The sequence below is a fragment of the Adiantum capillus-veneris genome, chromosome 8 (genome assembly GCF_014529385.1).
Source record: "Adiantum capillus-veneris isolate H3 chromosome 8, ASM1452938v2, whole genome shotgun sequence".
Lineage (NCBI taxonomy): Eukaryota > Viridiplantae > Streptophyta > Polypodiopsida > Polypodiales > Pteridaceae > Adiantum > Adiantum capillus-veneris.
The window spans coordinates 106,369,566-106,395,458 of NC_140938.1; the positions used below are offsets into that span (position 1 = coordinate 106,369,566).

Below are 25,893 nucleotides of genomic sequence, written 5' to 3' on the forward strand. Positions count from 1 at the left end.
GAATGATCAATATTGCAAGAAGGTGCCGAATACAAGGGACGTGAAGAATCACAGGAAAACGGGGCTCGCAAGTTGGGAGAAGTGGCACATACTTCCCTTATAGTCATGGTTGTGGTCGGATATCCAACACACCCCACACACTATCAAACGTAGCCGTTTTTCTCCCAATCATAGCTGAGAATTCTAGGAATGCAATTTTCTCATAGCATGACCCCCTATCTGGAGACCCTTTCTAATTGCATATTTTAAAACAATTTTTGTATGGCCATTCGCATTGGCTTGATAAGTTGGCCTTGTCAACACTCTCATTCGTTTAAGTAGTCCCTTGTGCACACTGCACACTATCTTCTCTTCAACACATTCAAAGTAGGCTCAAGATCCTATTTTCAACACCTTGTTAGCACCAAAACTTCAGCTTTGGTCACTCCAAATATTATAGTGCAACCCCATCTCTTTTATCAAGATTCAGAAGTAGACACACTTGGCCAAAAAGGCACCCAGCCTTACACTTTTTCTTTTTAGAATACAAGAAAAAGTCCATTTTCAACCAACAACAAATTAAGTGTTGCTACATAATATAAAACATCCCCTGAAATAATTATACAATGAAATAAATGCATGCATCATACGCCTTTCTTTTGCTGTTGATAGACACTTTTCTATGAACCTTTTTTTGTTGTTGATGACAATTTCATGAGGGTTAATTGGTATGAGTTGAGAATATAAAAGCACATATCAAGTACTTATTTGGTGGTGGAAGACCCGAAATAGCGAGTGTGTGGACAACAAGCAAGATTAGTAAGCAAAGAATAAGGTCCTTATAGAACGATGTGAACAGACGGGAGTTTGCCTCCATAAATTATATTGAAACCCGAGCCAAGATAGCTTACAAGAGAAAACCAGTGAGCATTTTTGCCATCAATCAAGTGTTGTTATTACCTGACAAAATATTTTGCTTGCCCCCTTTCGACTTCATCTCTGCGTCTAGCACCCCCCGCACTCCCCTTGCCGCCCCCTTTTTTCAACAAACTCTCTTTCTCCCTTGATCGAGCCCCCTTCTCTCTACCCCACACACAGGCACATAATATTTCGATAAAATGCATCAACAACGACGAACATCTTGTTGACTTTCTTTTCAATTTGACAAGTATTTCTGTCTTTTTGGTTGGTAAAATCCCAATGTACTCGAACGCCAATATATCTGCCTCTACGCATCTTTCATTTTGGCACCTCAATGTATTTACCACTCTTATATTTATTCAATATAGATCCCGTGCGGCCATCCCAATTTACGTATTATCCAAAATTTTCAATTGTCATCAACTTGTATTGCTCATTACCACCTTGTCATAGATTTTGTTTTTATTTTGCATTTTACAAAGCCTTTTAAATTCAATAGGTAAAGAAACTTTTTATTTCAAGTGTTGAGAGCAAGTATAAAACATGACCACTTATTCACATTGGGTTTGACTAACAGTAACACATTAGCGTAATCTGTGTACTACTGGGTCTACACTTCAAAAACGCTATTAATTAGTCTTCCAGATTCGCATGGAATGTGTGACTCCTAAAGCAAACAAAAAAGAGATGTCGCCATCATCCGCCTGCATAGCCCTCGTCCCTCACCATGGCCGCCTCTGAGCACCCCCCTCGCCATGCTCACATGTAGATGTGCCTCCTTGTGCATGCAGTTGGCTCTCTCTCGCTCTACACAACTCTGTCTCTCTCTCGGCTTCGTTGCGCAGCAGGTCTGTCTTGTCTCTTTCTCTCCCTTCACCATTCCCCTTGCAATGCCTGTTTTGCTCCACCCAAGCCCTCGCGTGCACACAAGCAAGAGGGAGAGAGAGGCATTCTGGGTGCAACCGCCGCAGCCTACCCTGCAAACAAGCCATTCTGAGATTCATCTGTTGCCCTACGTGAAGGAGTACGAGCGAAAGTGCGACGCGAGAGAGAGTGCGAGAAGAAGAGCACGAAAATATGGTGAACTCTCTCTCTGTAATGTATAGAGCATAGTGAGTTCTTATTAGGTTTATACAAAAAAATATGTGTACATACCTGGCGGCCCGCCCACTTACCTGGGCGACCACATGGGCTTTATACCCCAACAACCTCCCACTTAAAGTCCAATGTGGTACTTTAAGTGTGAGAGAAGCTACTATACAAGCTAATACACAAGAGATGTAGAGAAGTGATATACTACCCTACACCTAACTGCTTACGAAAATGCGCAAAGCTCTCTGAGGGAAGTCCTTTTGTAAGTAGATCGGCAGGATTTTCTGTGGTGTGAACTTTGACAAGCTGAAGTTGCTTATCCTCGAGCATTTCCCTGATGAAATGATACTTCACATCACTACAACAAAAAAAGGTGTCATCGACGCAGATATCGACGCACTGCGTCGCTACGTGCGTCGATATCCGCGTCCCTGTGAACCTGTCGCTATTTGCGACGCAGATATAGACGCAGATAGTGACACAGAGAGCAACGCGCATAGCGACGTAGATAGCGACGACCATAACAAAAAAAAAAAATCTTGGGCAGAGGGCAGGTAGCTTGGCTTGTGCTCAGTTAAAAGATGGACACAGCCACAGCCAGACTTCCTGCCCTCTGCCCAAGAAAGCGAGCAACACCAAAATCAACCATGCTCCCGCGCGCAGAAATTTCGACAGAGTTCCCTTTGTTTTTACATAAACTTTTATAAAAAAAACCATATCATGTATACGCCTCCTACATGCTATCCATGTAGGATCTCACATGAGATTTAAGGCCAATGAAAGACAAGTACCGTACCAACTAAAAAGCATAACCATAACGAACCATAACCATAACTTAAAAGCATAACCATAATGCAGATAACCATAACCATAAAAAAAATTAACAATAACCATAAGCATAACCAGAAAGTTAAACATAACCATTAACAAAACCTGAACCATAACTATGTCTATACAAGAATAGGAGAAATAACCATGTCTATACAATGACAATGACAATAATCATAACCATAAGGGAAACAATAACTGTCTGTACAAAAAAGAGACACAGAAGCGTGTCTGTGTCTCACAAAGCATATATATGAAATCCGGTCCACTAATGACTAGGCGTCGCAACCTACACATAGGACAACTCACAAAATTAGTATTGATATTACGTCACATATACTTACTTAATTAAATCAACTCACACATATTAACGTCTCACCTCAAGCGATCAGCGAGACTGTAAGGCCTCCCAGTCTACAAGCTCTCCTGAAGCTTCAAGATCATTCAGTACTTCATAGATACCTCTGCGATATCCATCTGACTTTTCCTAGCGTGTCGGAGCTCGATGCATCGCAAGATTCTGTGTATATACAAAAATCAAAGTAATAAGAATACATGATTCATCGCGTTTTAAAAAACGCTATAGTTAAGATTGGATTAGAAACTCACAAACTCATAGCGAAAGGTGTCGAAGCCTCCGCTGCCAAGATGAGATGTCCCCCTGGTCATCTGTCGTACCTGCGCGGCCTCACGCTGCTGTCTGAACCGCGTGTCCGCTGTCCGCTCATCCTCCCTGATCTGCAGCCACGTCTCGTGTGGGATGCCCGAAGGCTTCGGCAAGCCGGTCCTGAAAACCTTCCGAGCTGCATCTCGTCGATGTTTCACGGTGTCCCGTGCAACACCCTTGATCCACCTCCTCGGAACTACGGAAGAACCCGAAGCAGGCTGGTACTCTCTCAGGATGGTCTCCACTATGTAATTGACTTTGTCTCCATCCTGATCACCCCAAGACGTCAGAAGGCTGGTCGAAAACTGCAGCTCCGCGAGCTGGTGAATCCGCTGTCGCATCTTAGTCCCGACTCTATCCATGTCAATAGAACCATCTGTCTGTACACTATAGAGCTTGGAGGCACTAGGATCGTGTGCCCCCCAAGGTGTCCGAGGTGTGCCAAGAGGTGTGCCTGGGTAGGACGAGGGTCGTGAGCAAGGAGGGGTCGAAGCATCTGTGGACCCTCGTCCACAACAACCACCACCTCCACCTGACGATTACCGAGATCGGCAAGTGCGCCTGTGCTACGGAGATGAGGACGTACCCGCCTCTGTCCCACCCCTAGGTGTCGAAGCGGCCGTGATAGGAGAAGCAGGCGTCGTACCCATAGGCGTCCTCCCCCCGTAGGCGTCCCCCCCCTAGGCGTCGGACCCTCCGGTGTGAAGCCCGGAGGCGTAGTATCCGTGCCTCTAGCTACCCAGTACTGAGAAGCCTCTACCATCTGAGCAGGTGTCATCAGTGTAACGAAGCATAGGACGACATTCGATGCGACCAAGCTGACCTTCGCGCAAGTGATGGCCATCTGGAAGATAACGGTGGTGGCTTTGATAAATTGTCTTTTGAAGAGAGGCAAAATAGCGCACATCCAAAGACTGCCCGCAAATTGGACCAGGTACAATCAAGCTTAATATCAAATGACCCTTCTTGATGGCAAGCCACGGCGGGAGGTTGTAATTGATAAGGCACACAGGCCAAGTGCTCCATGACGAGCTTCTCAAGACAAATGGATTGACTCCATCCATTGCCATGCCCAAACGCAAATTGCGTGGTTTACTCTTAAAATGTGGCCAGGTATCTTCAATGTGCCTCCAAGCCTTTGAATCAGCGGGCACCCTAAATGTTGCGTCAGTGGATCTATTCATAGAATGCCACCGCATCAACTTTGCAATGGAACCACAACGAAACATGCTTTTTATCCTAGGAATAATAGGGAAATGCCACAACACTTTAGCTGGCACTGTCTCACCAACTGCATCTTGTTTGTAGCGCATTGCTCCGCACTTGGGACACGATAGACAATCTGCGAATTCATTGCGAAAAAGAATGCAATCATTTGGACATGCATGAATCTTGTTGTAGTCCAAGCCAACTGAGGTCAGAAGTTGCTTTGCGTCTGGCCTGGAGGGGGGCATTTCATTGCCAGCCAGGAGAAGTTGCTCCTGCAATAACCTATTTAAGTCACATTAAATTAAAAAGCTCTCTGAGCACATCACCGTTGCAATCGGAAAATCTCTTTTGTAAATTACGTACCTAAACAAAGCAGTGACGCTTGCATCTGACCACCCGTACACTGACTGAAGATTCAAAAACGCTAGACAAGTACGAAGCACATATATTTTGACACCTTCATAGATTGGTTGACGTGCCAACTTCCTCAACGTGTCTTCAGGAGATAGGCGCACGACTTCTGGTGCTGCTTCGTTCGCGTTCTCCTCGCTTGTCTGGAAGAAGGCATCCAGCATCTCTTCCATGCCGACGTTGTCTTCTGTCTGTAAGCCCTTTTCTGCTTCCATCCGTGGCTCTATATTGGTCGGACCTTCACGCATAATCTTTTTTCTCTCTCTCTCTCTCTCTTAGATGTAGGTGCTATGTCGCAAAAATCAATGCCCGTTCCGTAGGAGTCGTATCGCAGATTCTGTACGGTTTCTCTAGCAAACTCTCCGTACTTGTGCACATGCTCATTACATATCCTACGCTTGCGCAGGATTTGATACTTGCAGAGCGTGCACGAGCATGCAATCTTTTCTTCCATGTTATTTGATGACGTTGCCATCTACAATGATTATGAATGTTGTTTTAATATATACATATATATACTCCTCACAATGTAAACTACCTCGCATTCTCTAGTCTTGCCCAATCTCCGTACACCTCGGTCCAGAGGTGTACGAAGATCAGGACCACCGGGTCAAAATCTCGTCTTTATTGGTCAAATCCTGTATGGGTAGACACATACGTGCACTCCCAGGTGTACATGGCAATGCATGTAGTAGGCAAAACCCCTTTGCCTCTTTTAGTTCCATAGTTTCTTCTCTGTCTACGTACCCTATCTCTCATTCTTTCTCTCTCGATCTCGCTCTCGCTATCTCTCTTTCTCTCTCTATTTCCCTATTTTCCTATCTCTCTCTCTGTCTCGCTCTCCACTTCCCTATCTCTCTCTCTCTCTCTCTCTCTCTCTCTCTCTCTCTATATATATATATATATATATATATATATATATATATAACTCTCTTTCTCTCTCTCTCTCTCTCTCTCTCTCTCTCTCTCTCTCTCTCTCTCTCTCTCTCTCTCTCTCTCTCTCTCTCTCTCTCTACTTCCCTATCTCTCTACTGATCGAACGAGCGACTGAGCTAGGGAGATCTAGACGCCCACGGCTGCGAAGGACTACACAACATCGACAAAGGATGCATCAGAAGATCTAGCTAGGTCACTTTGGCTCGACATGCACAACGCCCGGTCAGACTACTGACCATGGAGGACATTGATGAGATCCGCCAGTGACAGATGCTGGATCTCCTATGATCTACCTATCCCAACTAGCTGGTTTAGCCATTTAGGCCACACCTTCCATAATATTTTATTTTGTCATCTTCTTACTCTGACTTTGGATCAGATCCATCACATTGTAACTTTCTTGTCTCATGTCTCATAGGTCACTTTGGCCTTTCGAAGACGTTAATATAACATTTCATTTCATTTCTCTCTTTAGTTTTTTTTCTTTAATTTTAATTTCCTAAGCATACATTAATTCTCTCTCTCTCTCTCTCTCTCTCTCTCTCTCTCTCTCTCTCTCTCTCTCTCTCTCTCTCTCTCTCTCTATTTCCTACACACACACACACACCTCTCTCTCTCTCTTTCCTACACACACACACACCGCTCTCTCTCTCTCTCTCTCCCTTTCCTACACACACACACACACGATGTAGAGAGAGAGAGAGAGAGGGAGGGGTTGGGGGGGGCGGAGATGGACATAATACCTGCGTAGCAGGTTTCGGCCAAGATCTGAGTAGGCGAAAATGGCCCCTGCGCGTGGGTTTCGCTTTTTTTCCCCAAATTTTTTTGCGTCGCTATACGCGTGGATATACGCGTCGATATACGCGTGGCAAATAAAGCCTTTCCACGCGTATATCGACGCACACTGCGACGCGTATAGCAACGCACGCTAATTATGTCGATATACACGTGGAAAAGCATGGCCGTCGATATATACGCGTCGATATCTTCATGTAGTGTTGTAGTGCATCCACATGCTTTGTCTTTGAGTGATAAACTGGATTGCGAGCCAATGGTATAGCACTTTGACTATCACAATATAACACAGGTATCTCTTCTTTGATTCCCAAATCTGTTACTAGTCGATTAAGCCAAATTGATTCTTTGCATGCCTCTGATGCTGCAACATATTTAGCCTCTGTAGTACACTAAGTAACACAATCTTGTAATCTAGAACGCCATGATACTGCTCCACCAGCCAATGTAAAGACATACCCTGACATAGACCTTCGGTTGTCTAAGTCACCTGCATAATCTGAGTCTATAAAACCCTTTACACTTAGCTCCTGACTCCCATAGCATATGCGCATACTCTTTGTAGCTTTCAGGTATCTCAATATTCCTTTCATTGCCTCCCAATGTTTCTTGCCTGGGTTTGACATGTATCGACTTACTACTCCCACTGCAAATGCAATGTCTGGGCGAGTAGCAATCGTTGCATACATCAAACTACCCACTGCAGACGCATATGGAATCTTATCCATTTCAGCTTGTTCTTCCTCGGACACAGGACAATCTTGTTTGCTAATTTTCACATATGGTGGCAATGGAACACTCAATGCCTTTCCCTTCTCCATATTGAAACGTTGCAAAACCTTGTCAATATACTCTGTTTGAGATAACCAAATCAACTTCTTTGATCTGTCTCTCTCAATTGCGCATACCAAGTATATGACTTGCCTCACCCATGTCTTTCATATCAAACGATTTTGCCATCTTTGACTTCAAAGCTGAAATTTCTTCCAAGTGCTTGCCAGCAATCAACATGTCATCCACATACAAAATAAGGATCAGCCAACTGCCATCCTTAGCCTTCTTTGTATATAGACAGTGATCGAACTCACTACGTTTGTAGCCTTGAGAAAGCATAAACTTGTGGAACTTATGATACCATGCCCTCGGTGATTGTTTTAAGCCATAAAGACTCTTTAACAACTGGCATACCAAATCTTCCTTGCCTTTCTCAACAAACCCTTCTGGCTGCTGCATGTAAATTTCCACATCTAAATCACCATGCAAGAACGCTTTCTTGACATCCATTTGGTGCAACACCAAATCTAATATGGCAACCAATGCAAGAAAGCATCTCAATGTAGTCATCTTGACCACCGGAGAGAAGACTTCATCAAAGTCAATGCCTTGTTCTTGCTTAAAGCCCTTGGCAACAAGCCTTGCTTTGTACTTTGGCTGACTATCATACCTGTAAACCCATTTACAAGGTAGAGCCTTTTTGCCCTGTGGTAAGTTAACTAGCTTCCATGTCTGGTTTTTATGCAGAGCTGTCATCTCTGAATGCATGGCCAATACCCAATTCCCGGAGTCCTTCATTTGCACTACTTCCTTGTAACATGAAGGCTCATTGCAATCAGTCAACATGACATAGTTCATAGATGGAACAAACCTATCAGGAGGTTGCGTGATACGTCCAGATCTACGCAAAATAGGTGGCTCAGGCTCAGCCACAACCTGTGGTTCCACTCTATCATGTCCTTGCTCCTCTTGAGCCCTGACATTTTGTCTTGCACGTGCAGGTCCATCTTCTTGGAAGACAACTCTTCTAATCTCCTCAACCCTCTCTGGTTTAGAATGATATTTGACTTCATTAAAGTAAACATCATTGCTGCGGATAACCTTTCTGGATTCGGGATCCCAAAGTGTGTACCCCATCTCACCAGAATTACCATAGCCTAGAAAGATGCACTTTCTACTCTTTGGCTCAAGTTTGTTCCTAAATTCCTTTGCAACGTGAGTATATGCCTCACAGCCAAAGACTCTGAGATGCTTGTATGAGGGCACCTTGCCTGACCATACCATCTCTGCCACTAAATCCTTCTGCAAAACCTTGCTAGGAGATCTATTTATAAGATGAACAGCTGTTGATACAGCTTCAGCCCAAAACCCATTTGGCAGCTGTGCATTAGACAACATACTTCTTACCTTCTCTTGTATGGTCCTATTCACCCTCTTAGCAACACCATTTTGAGGAGGATTGTAAGGAGCAGTAAGTTCACGTTTTATACCTTTTGACTCACAAAAGTCCTGAAAGGACTTTGAAACATACTCTCCACCATTGTCAGTGCGTAAGCATTTAAGCTTCTTGCCACTCTGATTCTCCACAAGTGTCACAAACGTTTTGAAAACACTAAACGCTTCATCCTTGTGCTTGAGAAAGTAAACCCATACTTTCCTCGAGTAATCATCTATAAATGTCAAAAAGTAAGAAGCTCCCCCTAGAGATAGGTTAGGCATAGGTCCACACAAATCACTATGAACAAGTGCCAACTTTGTATCTCATCTACTGCTTCTATGCTTATGTGGCTGCTGTGTTTGCTTACCATACAGACAATGTTCACAGAATTCAAAATCATTAAATGACAAGCCACGCAAATAACCAGAACGAGACAAGATTTCCATTCCCTTCTTGGACATATGTCCTAACCGGCTATGCCACAAAGAAACGTTCGGCTACTCGGTTACATTGATTACATTTTTAAAGACATTTGATACATAAATCATGTAAAGTCCGCCAAACCTTACTCCGTGTGCTACTGTCATAGAACCCTTGGATATCTTCCACATGTTTTGTCCAAAAGTGGTGACGTAGACAGCATCATCAAGTAAACCTGTGGTGATCAAGCTCTTTGTAATTGCGGGAACATGTCTCACATTCTTCAGCGTGAAAGAAGAGCCATTCTGAAACTTCAATTGAACATCTCCAACACCTAAGATCTCACATGTCTACCCATTGCCTAGTCGAACATGATCTTTAGTGGTCACATAAGAAGTAAACCACTCCTTGTTTGGAGACACATGAAGTGATGCCCCTGAGTCTATAATCCAGTCACTCAGTGCATTTCCATCAGATGTTGTAAGAAGAGCTGAGTCCATTGTATTCTTCAAGAAGTAGATGTCTCCTGACACTAGACTGTCATCCTCTGCAACAATGTTTGTCACATTTATTTCTTGAATCTTCACTGAGGACTTGTTCTTCTCACCGAGGTCTTCAGCTTTCTCTTTGCCTTTTTCTGCTTTCCATTCCTTGCAGTCTCTTTTCATGTGACCCTTCTTGCCACAATGGTAGCATTCTATGTCACTCTTGCCTTTAGCACTGCGGGACTTGCTACGAGACTGATTCCTCTTTCCACCTTTGTACTTTTCTTTGGTCCTTCCCCTGACAACTAAGGCTCTTCCTTTGCCTTTGTCCATTGTCTTTCTGTTGGTTTCTTCAGTAAGCAGACTGCCTTCTACACCTGCTATGGTCAAACCATCTGGAGGTGCAGAATTACTCAAAGTTGTGCGAAAAGTGTCCCAACTTTCCGGCAATGTGATCAACAGGAACATAGCTCTAACAGGTTCATCAAACTTGACACCTTGAGCTGACAACTGACTGTAGATGGTGTTGAATTCATTCAGATGATTGGACATAGGTGTCCCTTCTTTCATCTTCAAGTCAACAAGCTTCTTAAGCCAGTATACCTGTGAAGCTACACTCTGCTTCTCATAAAGATCACTCAGCTTTGTCCATGCTTCATAAGCCGACATCTTGTCTGCTACATTGAAGTAAATGCTTTCTACCAAAGTCAGCATAATGGTAGAATGTCATAATAATCAATATCTAATTCTCCTAAATGATTTTCTCATATTAAACTGATCATTTAATGTGGGGAAGGCCAGGGGAGAAAAAGCTAGAATATTGGTTAAGCTAGCAGACTGACCACAGTAGGGATCCAAAGGAGGGAAAATAGGGATCCAAAGGGGGGGCCATCTGCAAAAGAGCCATGTGAAACAATGGGCTAAAAAGACCCTAAGGTTCAGCCCATTAAGACTTCCAAAATGCTAAGGTTCCAAAATTCAAAGGTTGTGTCCAAAGGTCAACCCTAGGGAAAATTGGATGCTTTGTGTGTGCCCTAAAAGTCTTTGCACATCCCTACATGGGAGGGGGCGAGCCCTAAAGGTAGGGGATGAGAGAGAAAGCCACACACACACACACACACAGGCTCCCTTTACACAAAGGGAATGAGGGACACATGTCAACTCCCTAGGCCAGATGCCCACAAGGTGTGCCCAATTTCTATTGGATGACCCTTGAAGTGGACCAATGAGAATTAAGCTAGAGTAAATCTAGTTTAATTAATTTAAAAACATTTAATAAAAGAAACCAATGAGAATTAAGTCTCCTAGAAGACTATTGGGCAGTCTCCCAAGGGGTCCAATGAGCATTCAGGAGCCCCATGGCTTGTCTGATTCTTATTGGCCAGGAGGCAAAGGGGTCCAATGAGATCTTAGTTTAATTATTTAATTACCTAAAGCTCTCACAAAAGGGGAAAGAGGGACACATGTCAGAAGGCTATCACTTATGCTGCTTAATTGTAATTGGCTTGACTTGGGGAGGGCCAATGAGGCTTCAACAAGAGCAATTAGCAAGAGGGCTCGCCCAAGAGAGAGAGGGGGCTGATTTTTGCAAGGCATTATCACACACACACTCACACAAGCTCATGTGTGAAGAAAGAGAAGACTATCTCTTCCCAAGCTTTAATGGAGAACTCATCACCTACTCCAAGCTTGTGAGATAGAAGCTTACATCAACACTCTCTTGGCATGTGGATGCAAATCCAACCAAGAGCCAAGCTTCAATGCATGCTCATCTCCTCTACCAAGCTAATTACTAAGCTAAGCTATGCTACATATGAGTGATTATGTGAGGAGATGTACATCTTTCTCGTAAGATACTCCTTCTTCCTCTCAATCTACTCTCATACCTTGCTAGCTCTCACCATCTTCGAAGGTGTGTGAGGTCTTGGGTCTAAGAACGGGGATAATTCAAGTTGTGTTTGTTAAGTGTTTTGCTTAGTGCATGAAGTTTCCATCTTCATTGCACTAGCTAGTCTTGAAGGAACACAAAGAATTGTATTGTACAATGTCTCTCTTGATGGGAGAAACCATAATACAAAGCCTTTTGGAGGGGGGACCGGCTCCATGAAAATCCGGTCCTCAACTGTTGTCAATAGCTTAATTTCTCTCTCTTTTGAAAGTATTGTCGATGCTATCTAACTAGGTGTTATGCTTTTTGTTGCTCTCTCCACCCAAGCACTCTTGTAGTTCTCATTAGGAATCTATTCTAATGAAATGCCCACTATGTTCATGCTAATTTCTGCTACTCATAAGTTATTAGGCCATTAAATGTTACATAGAAAGTGCCAATTCATCCATTTCGCTCCATTCATCTTCGTCCATATCTTCTGGTTTTATCCCCTTGAGCTTTATAGGTTTTATCTGCTTCTTTTGTACCAACACGTGCCAAATCTGCTTCTTCCACAATGGGAAATTAGTTCCATCCAGCTTCTTGATATTGTAAAGAGCAGTGTCCTGTGATCCAACCATAACTACGCTTCACAGTAGTTTACTTTCCTGGGAAAAATTCGGCAAAGTTTCCCCTGTAAACTGTCCTCTGAACCAATATCAACCTGTCAAATGAACCAATAAAGCTTCAAATTCTGCAGAAATTTAGGCAGAGTCTCCTTTGTAAAATGGCTATGGTGTACTCAAAAACAGACCAAAAACAGCTCAAAAAACCATTGTCTCTCTAACACTGTAAGCTGTGGGTAAATCTGTCTTGCACCTGTACTGTCTCTCACTGTCCTGTCACTGTGCTGTAAGCATAGACTGCGACAATGCCTCAACGGCAGTAAAGCAAAGATGCAATCCCAACTGTCTAACTCACAGTCAATACATCCTAGCTGCCTATCTAAGGGTGCTCGAGGGATCGCTCCAAGACGTGTATCACCGAAAGGATCTCAACATTCGAGAATCCCCCGGCTCAAAGTCATACATCCACAAATTTCCCACTAAATGTTGTAACCGCTGCGGCGGTTGTTTGCTGCGTGACTCACAGCCAGCAAACCCTCAACAAACATACATCATCTCTGACAATACATCCCATGTGGAAGTACCTGCAATGTCAGGATGAAATCTGGAATATCAAGCAGCAAACACAAGCTACCTGATGAACTGGTGGATGTCGCCTGCAGTCTGTGTGTAGGTGCGCCCGTGTCGTATGTGACACGCCTCCAAGAACTGTAAGCCGTCCTTTGTTGTGTAGATAGCCACAAATCAGCACTGTGGAAGTGCAGATATCCTCAGCACTTGTAGTCGTAGGCCAAAACCCCAAATTTGCAGAGTCGGATCTGCACCCGCCGAGACCACGTAGTCAAAAAATGGCCTGCGCAGAACTTTGTCGAAGCCGAACGGTGGTTGAGATGACCTCAGAATGAAATTCTGAGAACGCCAAGCCCTTTGGGCTTACCCGCAGGATTTGGGTCCGCGTCTCACCTGTCGAATCTCACTCCAATCTGAGCAGGTGACTCTAGCTACCTGCATAATGATGCCCCGAGCCTCGATCTGAGCTCTGATACCAGTTGGTGAAGGAGTACGAGCAGAAGTGTGACGCGAGAGAGAGTGCGAGAAGAAGAGCACGACAATATGGTGAACTCGCTCTCTGTAATGTATAGAGCATAGTGAGTTCTTATTAGGTTTATACAAAAAAATATGTGTACATACCTGGCGGCCTGTCCACTTACCTGGGCGACCACATTGGGCTTTATACCCCAACACTACGCATGTGAGCACCCCTCAGCTCCCCGCGCACGCACAATGGCCAGAGTTTGCCAAAGATTGCGCAAAATCTCTCTCTCTCTCTCTCTCTCTCTCTCTCTCTCTCTCTCTCTCCCCTTCTCCTTGACCCCTCTGTGCGCTCCTACTCCTACTGACACATGGCAACGCTCTCTCTCTCTCTCTCTCTACGTCTCTATCTGGGTACAACCACGTCCCAACTCCTCTCCTTTTCCCCTTGAACGTTCGGGAGCATCTTTCCAGATTCTATTTAATTCACCTGCTTCTGAAAATTGGCAGGGCCTACTAGCGCACTTAATTTATGCAAAATTTTACTACCACTAAGATTTCAACTTGATTTATTCACACAAAACATTAGTGAAAAAGGAATGCTTTCAACTTATTCCATAGACATGATTTGTGATTATGCTAAGATCCAACAGTGCCAGCAAATCAATTTGCTTAGGCCTTTCTTACTAGATGTTGAAAGCCCGGCTTTGGTTAGCTTTGACAAGAGTGAATGAATGGCATGAACATATCTTGGAACAGATGCAATGTTTCTTCTGCCATTCATTTGAGGCTAAACACTACATCTATTCCAAGAATTTCAGAACAAATTCAACCATACAGTAAAGTCTAACTTAGCACATCAAGAAAATACCATTGTTGAGTGTACAAGCCTCACCTAATCAATTTCCCCACAAGCGCACAATCCTCGATGACTATGTAGAAACCGCAACAACAACCGAATCAGAACTGTGAGCATCAAGCACCCTTTTGTTTAGGTCTTCGATCTCAAAATCATGTCATGGGTGGTATTTCCTTGCTCGGAGTCTAGACAACACAAAAGAATGGATCCTGATACAACCAGTTGAGCAAACCAGCAAAGCATGCGCGAAAGCCAGGGGGAGGCAGATGACGCTAGAAATGACCGGAATTTTTACAAGTAGCCAAACGAGAAGCAAACTTGGACCAAAACCTTCACGGAGCAGCCAAGACAGGTCGACATTGCTGCAGAATTCACAGATCAACACATAAGAATACCAAAGAGGCTTGGGTGAAGGTATGCCTTGCAGATTAAGGAAAAAAACACTAGAAAATGAAAGCGTAGGTAGCTACCATGCACCTACTTAGGCAAAAGGCGGAATCAAGACGACTCGACCTCTGGCAGTCAGCACAGGAAGCACATACCCAACCACCTGGCTAGCACTGACTGGCTGCCTTCTGTGCACGGTCTTTTTCTGAAAATCTTCATGTGACTGCATTTGCGTGGCCACGAGCATGAAGAGAGCGGGGCTGGTGCCCCAGTCTGACAGGGGCCTTAGGTGGCCTTAACTTGGCCCCTTTATCCTAGATTAGATGGCTGCAAGCTTCTGACATCGTAACGCTTCCTCGTGTTGCATGTTGAAAAGTACATTGAATGTTGTTGTGTCCGAGGGTTGAGGCTGCCCGTAGTGATGGTGGGTCCGAAAATGTATTGTACTTTTATGAGCCAATCTAGTTTTGCCACATCCTGTCCATGCTCCTTTGGCTCATGTTGGGCCGGACGGATGAGTTGCATTCTCAGCTGATCCAATCATGCAGCATGTTTCGAGCTTGCTGCTATCAGTCACGAAGAGAAATAGCGGACGTGGAGATCCAGCTCAAGGCCAGCTCTTCTACACTTTTGTCCGAGGGGTCACCTCCGCCCTCTCTTGCCCTAGCGATGTTTTGTGCACGCTGTTTGGAGCGCAGTCTTGCTTCTGTACCGCCTCATGTGGCAGCTTCAGCGGACATGCATTCTGCAGTTCTCCCGGCCGTTGTGGACAGCATGTGCCACACCAGACATGACCGGCGGTCATGTGTGACAGGGGCCTTATGTAAACAAATGTCCAGATCAGTGAGAGGCGCGACTCCACACGAGAAACTACTCGAGTAGCAGCGTACAAACGTGTGGCTACCATACCACATGCACGCACCCTCACTCTCCTACTTCGCAGGCACGCTCCTCTCTCATCAGACTCGACGTATGCACAGTAAAAACTCGAAACAGGTCGACCAGATGCATGCATGAATAGTAGCCTTGCCGGATGTTCCGGTTCCTGTTTCTCCCTCTCTATTTCAAGCCTACTTCTTCAAGTGACTCTTCTGTCTGAAGAGTCTTCGCAGGCCCATGCGCCCCCCCCCCCCCCCCCCCCCCCCCCCCCCCCCCACAACACACACACACACAGCCACCCACCCCGCCCACCCATCCACACAAACGCGCGTGCGCCAAAGACTGGCTTGGAAGCTTGTACTAGAGTACCTGCTGAATTCGTTCCGGCACCCTTTGGTTCACAGATGCGGTAGATAAGCGGGCAATTCACACACAGAAATACCCTTGCAGATTCAGCGTTTCCCAGAGGCAGTGATACTCCCGGCGTTGGCCCCCCATCTGATCACATGTATGCGAAATTTTCAGCTGCAAGATTGTGTGGGTAAGTATTTTAGAGTTCATGAGCTGCAGGTGCATTGAAGGGACGCATGAAACTTTTGGCTTTTGAATGGAAAGGGTGATGGTGATAATTTTGGTGAAAAAGGAAAAGCCAAGATGCAGGCTGTGGTGGGTTTGTGAAGGTGACTCATTTGATGTGGAATACATGCAGAATTGGGGGCCTGTGTGAGGATTAATCTTTGAAAGGGATACTTTTGCCCCTTTTTCTCCCCCTTTTATGTACAATTGGGTGCAAAGAGGATTGGTGACTCAAGAATATGGGGATCTGAATCTGTTGATGAAGCCTTAACCTGGGCTTCCATCAGTAATGAGCTCTAGCTTTTGGATCCTCACTTGTTTCCTCTCCCTTCACTTGCCTTGGACCTTGGTAGATGCCACCGCACTTCCTCCTCCCCTGTCGCGACGGTTTCTTCTTTCAAGCAATACCACCCTCACATCGCCCCCCCCATCCTCCTCCATCCTCGCATCGACAGATGCCTGCAACACTATTGCGGCTTGCAATTCGCGCATTCTGCCACACAGTCGGACATTGACAATTGCAGTGGTGGCCATATTCGCCGCATGCATATTAATGGCCTTTGTGTCGGTGTATGCACGCAAGTTTTGCATACGGGAGGGCAATTCATATGCAAGCTATCACAGCATGGAAAGGAATGGGGAGCATAGAAATGAGGCACTTGTGAAGAGTCTACCAGTGGTGAAGTACGGAGTGCATGATGAAGAAGGTAAGCAGATGATGAAGGAATGTGCGGTGTGCTTGAGCGAGTTTGAAAGTGGGGAGATGTTGAGGCTTCTGCCTGCCTGTGATCATCTTTTTCATAAAGATTGCATCGACATGTGGCTCTTTTCACACACAACATGCCCGCTTTGTCGGCTGTCTCTCCTAAGCCCTAAGGAAGGCTCACTAGTGAGTGAAACATCCTCACATCAGCAGCCCATGCTGCCGTTGGATCATATCCCTCCAGTTGCGACAATAGCATGACTATTTGTGGTGCCCTTGTGAGCTTACTACTCAGCCAATGCCAGCATAATATCGACTCTAGCAATCGGTTGGTAGGGTACGTACTTTTCAGTAAGAGCAGGCCCAGGTGTCGGAGTCGTTCTGCTCGGTGCTCTCAATTGTATGGTAAATATTGTACAATGTACATACAGCTGAGAATCTACATAGGCACCGACGATTATGTAGGTTGCACATGTATCTTTGTCTATTTGAGCTGTAGCTTGCAGATCCATCTGTCGAAATAAATCACAATAGCTTTACCACCTCGTATCTGTCTTTTTGTTTTCTTGCAACTGCCACAGGGCATGATTTAGGGCCAAACTAAGGCTGTTACATGTGCTCAAGCAGAGTTTGCATTATCAACTGGATGTTTTGAGTGTCTCCGCGGTTAGCCTTGCCAAAGTAGTTCAAGTATCATGAAAAGTGCCATCACGTGGACAAAGTCTTACAGTGACATGGATTCTTGTGCGTTGATAAGAAAACCTGAATGTTCAGGTGAGAATCATGGCTTTGCTAAGTGTGGCAGCAAGTACAACCTTTGTGCCCGCACAAGATACTTTGAGAACTTGTGCTTGAGGCTCTGTTGGAGTTTAAATGTCAGTTGTAGGCTGTGAAACAGAGCCTTATTGCAGTTGTTTGTGTTGTGCATTCATTGCACAATTCAGCCTAGGCATATCAGAGCAGCATTCAAGTGTTTTAGTGTTGCGTAATGTATTGCATGCCCGCACTTCGAGAGGGCGTGAAGCTAGTGTTTGATCAACTCTTGGGGCTGTTGTCCTTCAATGCATAGTCTGGCTCCTTAAGCATGGGGCATCTCAGGATAGATGCCTCCCATTCCCTCTCCCTGTCTTCATCCACATAGGTAAAATCCTCACCATCCTCATGCTCTGTCCTCTTGCCATGGAAGCCTTGAACCACCCTATGTAGAGGTCTTGTGGAGTGTTGTTTGGTTGGCTTGTATCCCGGTGTGAAAAATGGACAAGACTAAACGACAATGGCTATTGCCTTAAGATGGAATTGAGTATCTCTTTTTGTCAGCGATGTGACAGTCAAACCAGGATACAGTGCCAGGTAATTGGGCAACGCAGCAGTCAGAGATGAGAGGATGTGCGTGCAGGTAGGCAGCAGATGGACGTGCAGGAGACGAGCACGGACTGAGGGCGGTGGGCATGCGCGCAGGAGATGAGCACGGATTGAGGATATTTTTTATTGTATGGGTTGGCCGTATAGGTCAACTCAGGGTCCCCGCTTCCTTGGTTAGGGAAGGCCGCTTGAAAACCATTGTGTTGCTACGTTGTGGGTTCGAGGACAATCGCTTCGCTTTTATAATGGCAAGAAGTGGGGTTGGGAGGGAATCAGGTGGAATCTTGGAAGGAAATGAATAAAAATAGGAGAGTTGCCAGTAGTATGTGGAGAGAATTCTTCAATGTTGGAGTGAGAACTTACATGCAGATCAACACGCTACATTGACCTACGTACAATGTTCAACTGGAATCGCAACATACATGTTATCGGCTTCCAGAGGCACTGTTTTTCTCTTTTTGTGACAGTTGCCGCAATCAAGGGACAGACACTATGGATGGTATAGCAGCAAAAGTAGAGAATGGTGGTCCGAGCCATGTAAAACTACCGGGCATTATGGGAATCCAACCTACCCTTGTCCTATTTAATTTGCAGTTGTTTTTGAAGCCTTAAATGATACCCCTCTGTAAAAAGCTCCTTCTGTTGAATGCATATGATAGGTACATGCATTTTAGGTGACCTCCCCAGAACTATGATGGTGGTGGTTCCAACTTAGAGATGTAGAAAGTGGGGGCAGGCAATGGTTAATAAGAGCGCGCAATTGATGGATTCAAAATCGTCCAGCTTGTGGCCAAAGTTGGCGCATTGTATTCGTTCTGATACTGAGCTGTTGGGACATAGCATACCCAACAAAACACACACACGTGCACTTCTACACACACCTTTACCATTTTACCATACCACAAGGGGAATTGAAAAAATTTATTGCCCAACACGTGGGCAATAAGGTGGCACGCCACATCAGTTCACTGTTGGGAGCCTTCGTGGGGGTTGCTCATGTGGCAAAGGGAATTTGAAAAACCCATCATTGGGGCATGCGTGCAATTGAACGTGAGGGGTGGCGCTCATGCATGCAAGTTCTCAATCGTAGGGTCTCCACTTCGCTCTATAGGGGTGCATGCGCCATGGCTCTGGCTGTGGGACAGGGTTCTCTCTCCCTCCATCTCTCCTCCCCTGTCAGCCTTCCTCCCTAGCCATAACCGCCTCCCTTCCTAGTCTCCCTCGCACTACATTCCTCCCTCAATCCCTAGCCTTGTGCAGATAAACGTGAGCATCACAAGGGCTATGACATCCACTTCCTTCCATTGGGATCCCTCAAGACCTGCCACTAGATAGTATGGACACGGGGACGGAGATGCTTGGGCTAAACGGTTTGGAATATGTAAACAATGAATACATTGGCGTCTTTTATGTGATTGAAGAGGTCCTTAGCATGGACTAGCGAGCTCTATTGCACTTCGCGAGATGGGGAAGGATCCAAACCTCCTTGCACACCATAGTTGACGAGGATGGCTTCACATATCCTACAAATAGCCATGACAAGAGAATTGAGGATTGGGAAAGCATTGTTCTAGCGTGCCACTCTAGTTCATACCTTGATTGGCCTACAACCAAAACAGTGATTGCATCACAGAGGCGTACCAACATTAGGACACATGGTATGCCCCTCTCCTTTGCCAAGGAGCTTCTTGAATTATGCTCATGTGCTATGGTGCCACCTTTGGACAAAGGGTTGCAAACCGAAGGTTTAGGTTTTCATACTGGGCAACTTCAGTGCCTAAGCTTACAACATACGGTCACAATGAAGAGTGTATTGAAGAGAATGTAGTGGGCAAGGATGTTGTTTAGCAAGCATTGCATAGTGTTTTTGTCAAACACAAAACAGGGTGGTCAAAAAGAAGGTGTACTCGAATACCTCTATATTCCTTATTTCTCATCGATGGGGTGGATCGCGAAGAAAGGGCTATGAGTCTCAAAGGCTTCACATTTCCAAGAAGTGTGGATGTACATTTATGGTTTCAATTGTTTATCCTTCAAGATCCACAATGAAGGTGACATTACGAGTCGTTGGATGTCACAAAGGTTATGTTCCAAGGTCTCAAGATGATATGTACCACCTCCCAAGGCATCCAATTGTCAAAACTCGGTGCATGGAAGATTTTGTTTGATGGTTGCACGTGTCGTTGTGTTGCAAGGATGTGTCCACATAAATATGGCATGAGTGGTGAATCAAGTGACCTACAAATTCTTCATGGACCATAATGAAATTCAAATGATTTTGTACAAACTACGGATCGAGGGTAATGATGTCTCAAAATTTCTATAATTTAGTGAAACGTCCTTCCATTGCCCTTGATGTCCTCATGCTTATTTGCATGGGTGCACCACCTTGTATGACTGGGTAATGATGTCTCAAAATTGCTATAATTTAGTGAAACGTCCTTCCATTGCCCTTGATGTCCTCATGCTTATTTTCATGGGTGCACCACCTTGTATGACTGGGTTTACTATTCATTGCTTGTATTTATCTGTATGACTGGGTTTATTAGGTTTATCTCTATGACTGGGATTACACCTTATTGCCTAGGTTTATCTATAAATGTTGGAATGCTGCGTTTTGTCTTTGTATATCATAGGAAGACTAAGAAGTGATAAATTGATCATCCATGTGTAGAGAGGCTGTGAGATTGAAAGAGCAAAACAAGGTGCTATATTGCCATTCATACAACCCTCATGCCTTGGATGAGAGGGAGCATCTCTTCATTACAAGCCTTCCTAAGCTCCAAGTGTGGCTTATCCATAACCTTCACAACACCTTTTTTCTTTGCTTGCACATATAACTGGGCTTACACCTAGCATCCACACTTAAATCGGAGCATCCATAGATAAACCCGAGCATGAACACACACACGCGTGCGCGTGCACACACGCACACGCACGCACACACGCACGCACGCACACACAGAGTCATAGCATCTGACCTTGATGGCATTGGGGGGCTTCTGATTGTGCCCTGGACCACTGTATTTGACTACAAAATATGACATCCAACCTTTAACACTCAAACTTGATTTAAGTTGGTGCCCATAGGAGTCTACCTCATGCTTTACAACATAACTACTGCTATCTCTTGCTATGGTGAAACACTATGGCTAAGTAAAGCTTTCCACTTTGATGTTTTTTTAGCATGGTACCTCTAATAACCTAACCCCATGGGAATAGTCCCTTGTGGAAATAACCCTTGGAATGTAAAACCCCTTGTGGGTCTAACTGTAAAAATCTTTTCCTGTATCCTGGCTTAAACCACTGCGGGGAAATCTATGTCGCCACCGATCCCCTTCCCCTTTTGATGATGATGGCGGCTAGGTGAGGCTTGTAGCTCAAACCTTTCACATTATCTCTAGTGCCCGCTCATGATTCCGAAGGGGATTGCACACAGCGGAGGACTTGCAGAGGGCGGCCATACCTGGCATGAAGATTGGGTGACGATCACCGACATATACACAACCACTAACCCTATATAAAGGTGAGGGGTTCTTCCCTTCACTTAGACTTGGGTTTGTCTGATTATTATCGAGGGGGGCTTGGCTCTGCAGTCCGCTACCACTATGTTGATGATTAGGATGGCTTTCACTTCAAAGGTTTTTTCACTATCCCTAATGTGTACCTTGCTTGTTTACCTCAGTGGTTTTTTACCACTAATCAAGGTTTGATAGAACCTCGTGCTTATGATGTATAAATGATGGTTGAATGGTTGATATTTTGATGAAGCTGGTTAAAGGAGTAACTCACTCAAATGGTAAATTTGCAAATTTTATCTGGTTATTAATACTTACACAGATATTACCATAATGGTTACTTGACTTGTTTTTTCTTCCGAGGTAAGTTATTGATGGGGGTTTTACCACCCAAATGTGTAATAAGGGGAAAACTGTTCTGACTATATTGAACACTCGTGGATATTCTAAAATATTATGTGATGGTTCATATTCCTTCAGTAAGTATTCCGGTGGGATATGTGGTGGTTCTTAATCCAACAGTGAACTACATTGGGATTTTGTTGAGAAAGGATTTCGGCTTACTAGTTTTCACAAAACCATAAGAATTTGGAATCTATGCTTGGGAATTGCAGGTTCTAAACTAGGTTTGATAAATACACTTTGCAGATAAAACCACAATTATTTTTTGTTGATTGGCTTAATCTTTCTACTAAGGAGGAGATGCTGGTTAGCTTTGACTTACTTACATCCTGCTGATTACTGGTTAGCGTTTTTGGTTGGGGATCTCGCTTAGACCTGAAAATTGGTTTTTTCAACTACACCTAGCTGTTGAGGGGTACTGCCATCAATTGTATGTAAACTTATACATACATGCATAGTCTAGGTTTATTGCTTGGCTTAAAATCTATGGATACTAATATGATTTTTGGTGCTTTACTGCCAAAATTTTTCCTAAGCTCTGGGTTAGTTCTTACTATCATAAAACTGGCTATATTTGGGTTTGGTTGGAAATGGCTCGATCTGGCTCTAGGTCTGACTAGTACATCTTTGGCTCTGGCTAATACTGCTTTGGGCCGTTTTTTAGCAAATTCCTTCCTTCTTTACTGACCCTGCTGGACTTTGTCATGTTGATCTTGACTTTGTTGGAATTAGGGTTGCAGAGAAACACACACAGCTTGGAGAAGATGAAGGAAGCTCAAGGCACACAATAGAGAGTGTGTTACTTAGTGTGCAATGGAAAGATAGATAGCCCTAGAGTGATGGGCGTATATACAATGCACGGGGGAAAAAACCTCCTAAAGAGGGAAAAAATGCCCCGGCGGTCCTAGTGTGTTCACACACATCACTACCACATGTATATGGTAACAAATCCCCCCTGGAGTGATGCGGTGAACGAGAGCTGGCACATGAGTAAAGGGAAGTGTCATGCCCTGAGGACAGGATCAGTCCACAAAAGGGAGTAAGCCCAAAGCTTTGCGGAAAGCTTCAAGCTTCTCACGAGACAATGCCTTTGTGAAAAGATCTGCAAGGTTGTCCTGTGTTGGCACATAAGCCAAGCTGATCTCTCATGCTGAGAGCCTCTCCCTGACATAGTGGTAATGCACCTCAATGTGCTTTGTGCGAGCATGAAAAACTGGGTTCCTCGCAACTGCCAATGCGCTCTGACTGTCAGTGTAGATAGTGTTGGCAGTTTCCTGTCCAACACCCAAGTCAGCCATAAGGCGTCTGAGCCATACACACTCAACCGTAGCTGTGAAGACTGCCCTGTACTCAGCCTCACAACTCGAAGTGGCCACAGTAGGTTGCTTCTTGCTCAACCATGATATACATGAACTGCCAAGCATGAAACAAAAACCACTTGTGGACACTCGCGTGTCAAAACAACCAGCCCAATCTGAGTCCGAAAAAGCATGTAAGTCTGGCGGCAATGATCCCCCCTTGGGATAAAACAAGCCAAGATGTAAAGTGCCACTAAGGTAGCGGAAAACCCTCTTGACAGCCTGCCAATGCTTAGACCCTGGGCTATGCATAAATCTGCTGACCTGCGAGACTGCAAACTGAATATCTGGCCTCGTGTTGCATACATAAATGAGGCAGCCAACAGCAGTTTGGTAAAGAGTGACATCAGCAGGATCGCCAGCATCATGTAGACTCAACTTCAAACCTGTTTCCATGGGAGTGGCAATAGGTTTGCAATCCTCAAGTCCAAACTTACATAGCAATGTCTCTATGTAACTTTTCTGACACAAAGCAATACCACCATCACACTGCTTAAACTGTATACCCAAGTAATGATGCAACAGCCCCAAATCTTTCATCTTGAAAGTAGCATTCAAATCAGCCTTAAATTCAGCAATATGTCTCTCATTTGGTCCAGTGATCAACAAATCATCAACATAAAGAACCACAATGAGAAATACATCATCCTCACGCTTTACATACAATGTGCTTTCTGTTGGACTATTACGAAAGCCTCGTTTAACCAAATGAGTGTCAGCTTTCTCATACCAAGCACGAGGAGATTGCTTCAACCCATACAAAGCCTTCTTACATTTGCACACTTTGTCCTCTTGTCCTTTTATGACAAAACCGCGAGGCTGCGTTACATAAACTTCCTCAAATATGTCACCATTCAAGAAAGCAGTAACAATGTCTTATTGATGTACATCCCAACCAAAATGAGCTGCCAATGCACATAGAAAACGTACAGTAGTCATACGACAAGTGGGAGCAAAAGTCTCTTCATAATCTATGCCTTTTTGTTGTGCATAACCCTTTGCAACAAGGCGAGCCTTATGGAGATCGATCTCACCATCCGGCTTGCGTTTCAACTTGTAAACCCACTTCGTACCAATGGCCTTTTTGCCAGGAGGCAAATCAAATAAAGTCCATGTGTCATTCTCTATAAGTGCATCATATTCTGATTTCATGGCAGCAATCCAATTTTCTGAATTCTGTGCTTCATCAAAAGACAGAGGCTCCTCAACATCATGTAAACTAGACACATCCAAAGCATAACAATCTGATGCATAAGATGCATGGCGAGAGCCTGAACGAGTACGACTAGATAAAGGTGCATCCAATTTACTGTCACGCAAAGTGTGCACCAGCCATTTTGGCATACCTCTAGCCTGCTCATTTTCAGCCCTTTCCTCATCAAGTACATCATGTACATCTGCATCAGTAATAGGCTGTTCTAAAACATTTTCAGAAACCCCCATAGGCTGTACATTTGCCTCATTGGAACTTACATTCGTATTTCCACCACTGAAAAGAGGCAACAAAGTGTCATAAATGTCCTGTGAGCTTACATTACTGTCTCTAGTACATGACAGCAAGGGCTGAATAGAGTCTTCCACAAACACTACATCCCGTGAAACCAGAATACGTTTTGTTTGCGGATGATACAACCTGTAACCTTTGCTTTCAGCACTATAACCAACAAAAATACATTTGACAGCCTTATCATCCAATTTTCTGCGCTGCACTTGTGGCACCAAAGCATATGCCAAACAGCCAAAAACACGCATGTGCTCAATAGAAGGTTTTCTATCATGCCATGCTTCATATGGAGTAATAGACTGCAAAGCTTTCGTAGGACACCTGTTAAGTACATAAGTGGCACACATGATGGCCTCAAGCCAAAAATAATGCGGCAAAGCTTGACTTTTGACCATACATCGTGCCATTTCCGTTAGTGACCTGTTTTTCCTCTCAGCAACACCATTTTGCTGAGGTGTATAAGGCACTGTACATTGGTGTTTTATCCCACGACTAGCCAGAAATGCATTAAATTCATGAGACATATACTCCCCCCCTCGATCAGAACAGAGGGTGCCCATAGTACATTTTGAGACATTTTCAGCCATAGCCAAAAATTGTTTGAAGCACATAAAAACTTCGGACTTCGCTTTAAGCGGAAATACCCATGCATGCCTGGAGTAATCATCAATGAAAGTCACGAAGTACAGGTAATTGCCCAAGGACGGAGTTTGCATGGGCCCACAAACATCACTATGCACAAGCTGCAACCTGCATGTGGCCCTAACTGAACCATCCTTTGGAAACTTAGAACGCTGCATTTTACCCAGAATACAGCCTTCACAAACATGTTTGACAGGTGCTTTAAGAGGCGGCAAAGAAGCAA

The 25,893-nt window shown here is 44.5% G+C and overlaps 2 protein-coding genes across 2 annotated transcripts; one reads left to right on the plus strand and one right to left on the minus strand.

Moving 5' to 3' along the window:
* Positions 1–14,125: 14,125 nt before the first annotated feature.
* LOC147452702 (uncharacterized) lies at positions 14,126–15,856 on the minus strand. Its single transcript, XM_086518313.1, has 3 exons — positions 15,069–15,856; positions 14,821–14,854; positions 14,126–14,701 (listed from the first exon to the last, which is right to left on the minus strand). The coding sequence occupies exons 1-3, from the start codon at positions 15,249–15,251 to the stop codon at positions 14,631–14,633; spliced, it is 288 nt and encodes a 95-aa protein (XP_086374439.1). The 5' UTR covers positions 15,252–15,856; the 3' UTR covers positions 14,126–14,630.
* A 126-nt stretch (positions 15,857–15,982) lies between these two features.
* On the plus strand, positions 15,983–17,426 carry LOC147452703 (RING-H2 finger protein ATL66-like). The gene has a single exon (XM_086518312.1). It carries the CDS (start codon positions 16,471–16,473, stop codon positions 17,143–17,145), a length of 675 nt encoding a protein of 224 aa, XP_086374438.1. The 5' UTR covers positions 15,983–16,470; the 3' UTR covers positions 17,146–17,426.
* Positions 17,427–25,893: the final 8,467 nt, after the last annotated feature.

What these genes read in the sequence shown, in the direction of transcription:
- LOC147452702 (XM_086518313.1), bottom strand. Translation starts at nt 15,251, where the DNA reads ATGCAACTCATCCGTCCGGCCCAACATGAGCCAAAGGAGCATGGACAG. An exon ending in ACACGAGGAAGCGTTACGAT is followed by an intron (nt 14,855 to 15,068) that starts GTCAGAAGCTTG and finishes GCTGACTGCCAG; the next exon opens with AGGTCGAGTCGTCTTGATTC. An exon ending in TGATTCCGCCTTTTGCCTAA is followed by an intron (nt 14,702 to 14,820) that starts GTAGGTGCATGG and finishes TGAATTCTGCAG; the next exon opens with CAATGTCGACCTGTCTTGGC.
- LOC147452703 (XM_086518312.1), top strand. Translation starts at nt 16,471, where the DNA reads ATGAGCTCTAGCTTTTGGATCCTCACTTGTTTCCTCTCCCTTCACTTG.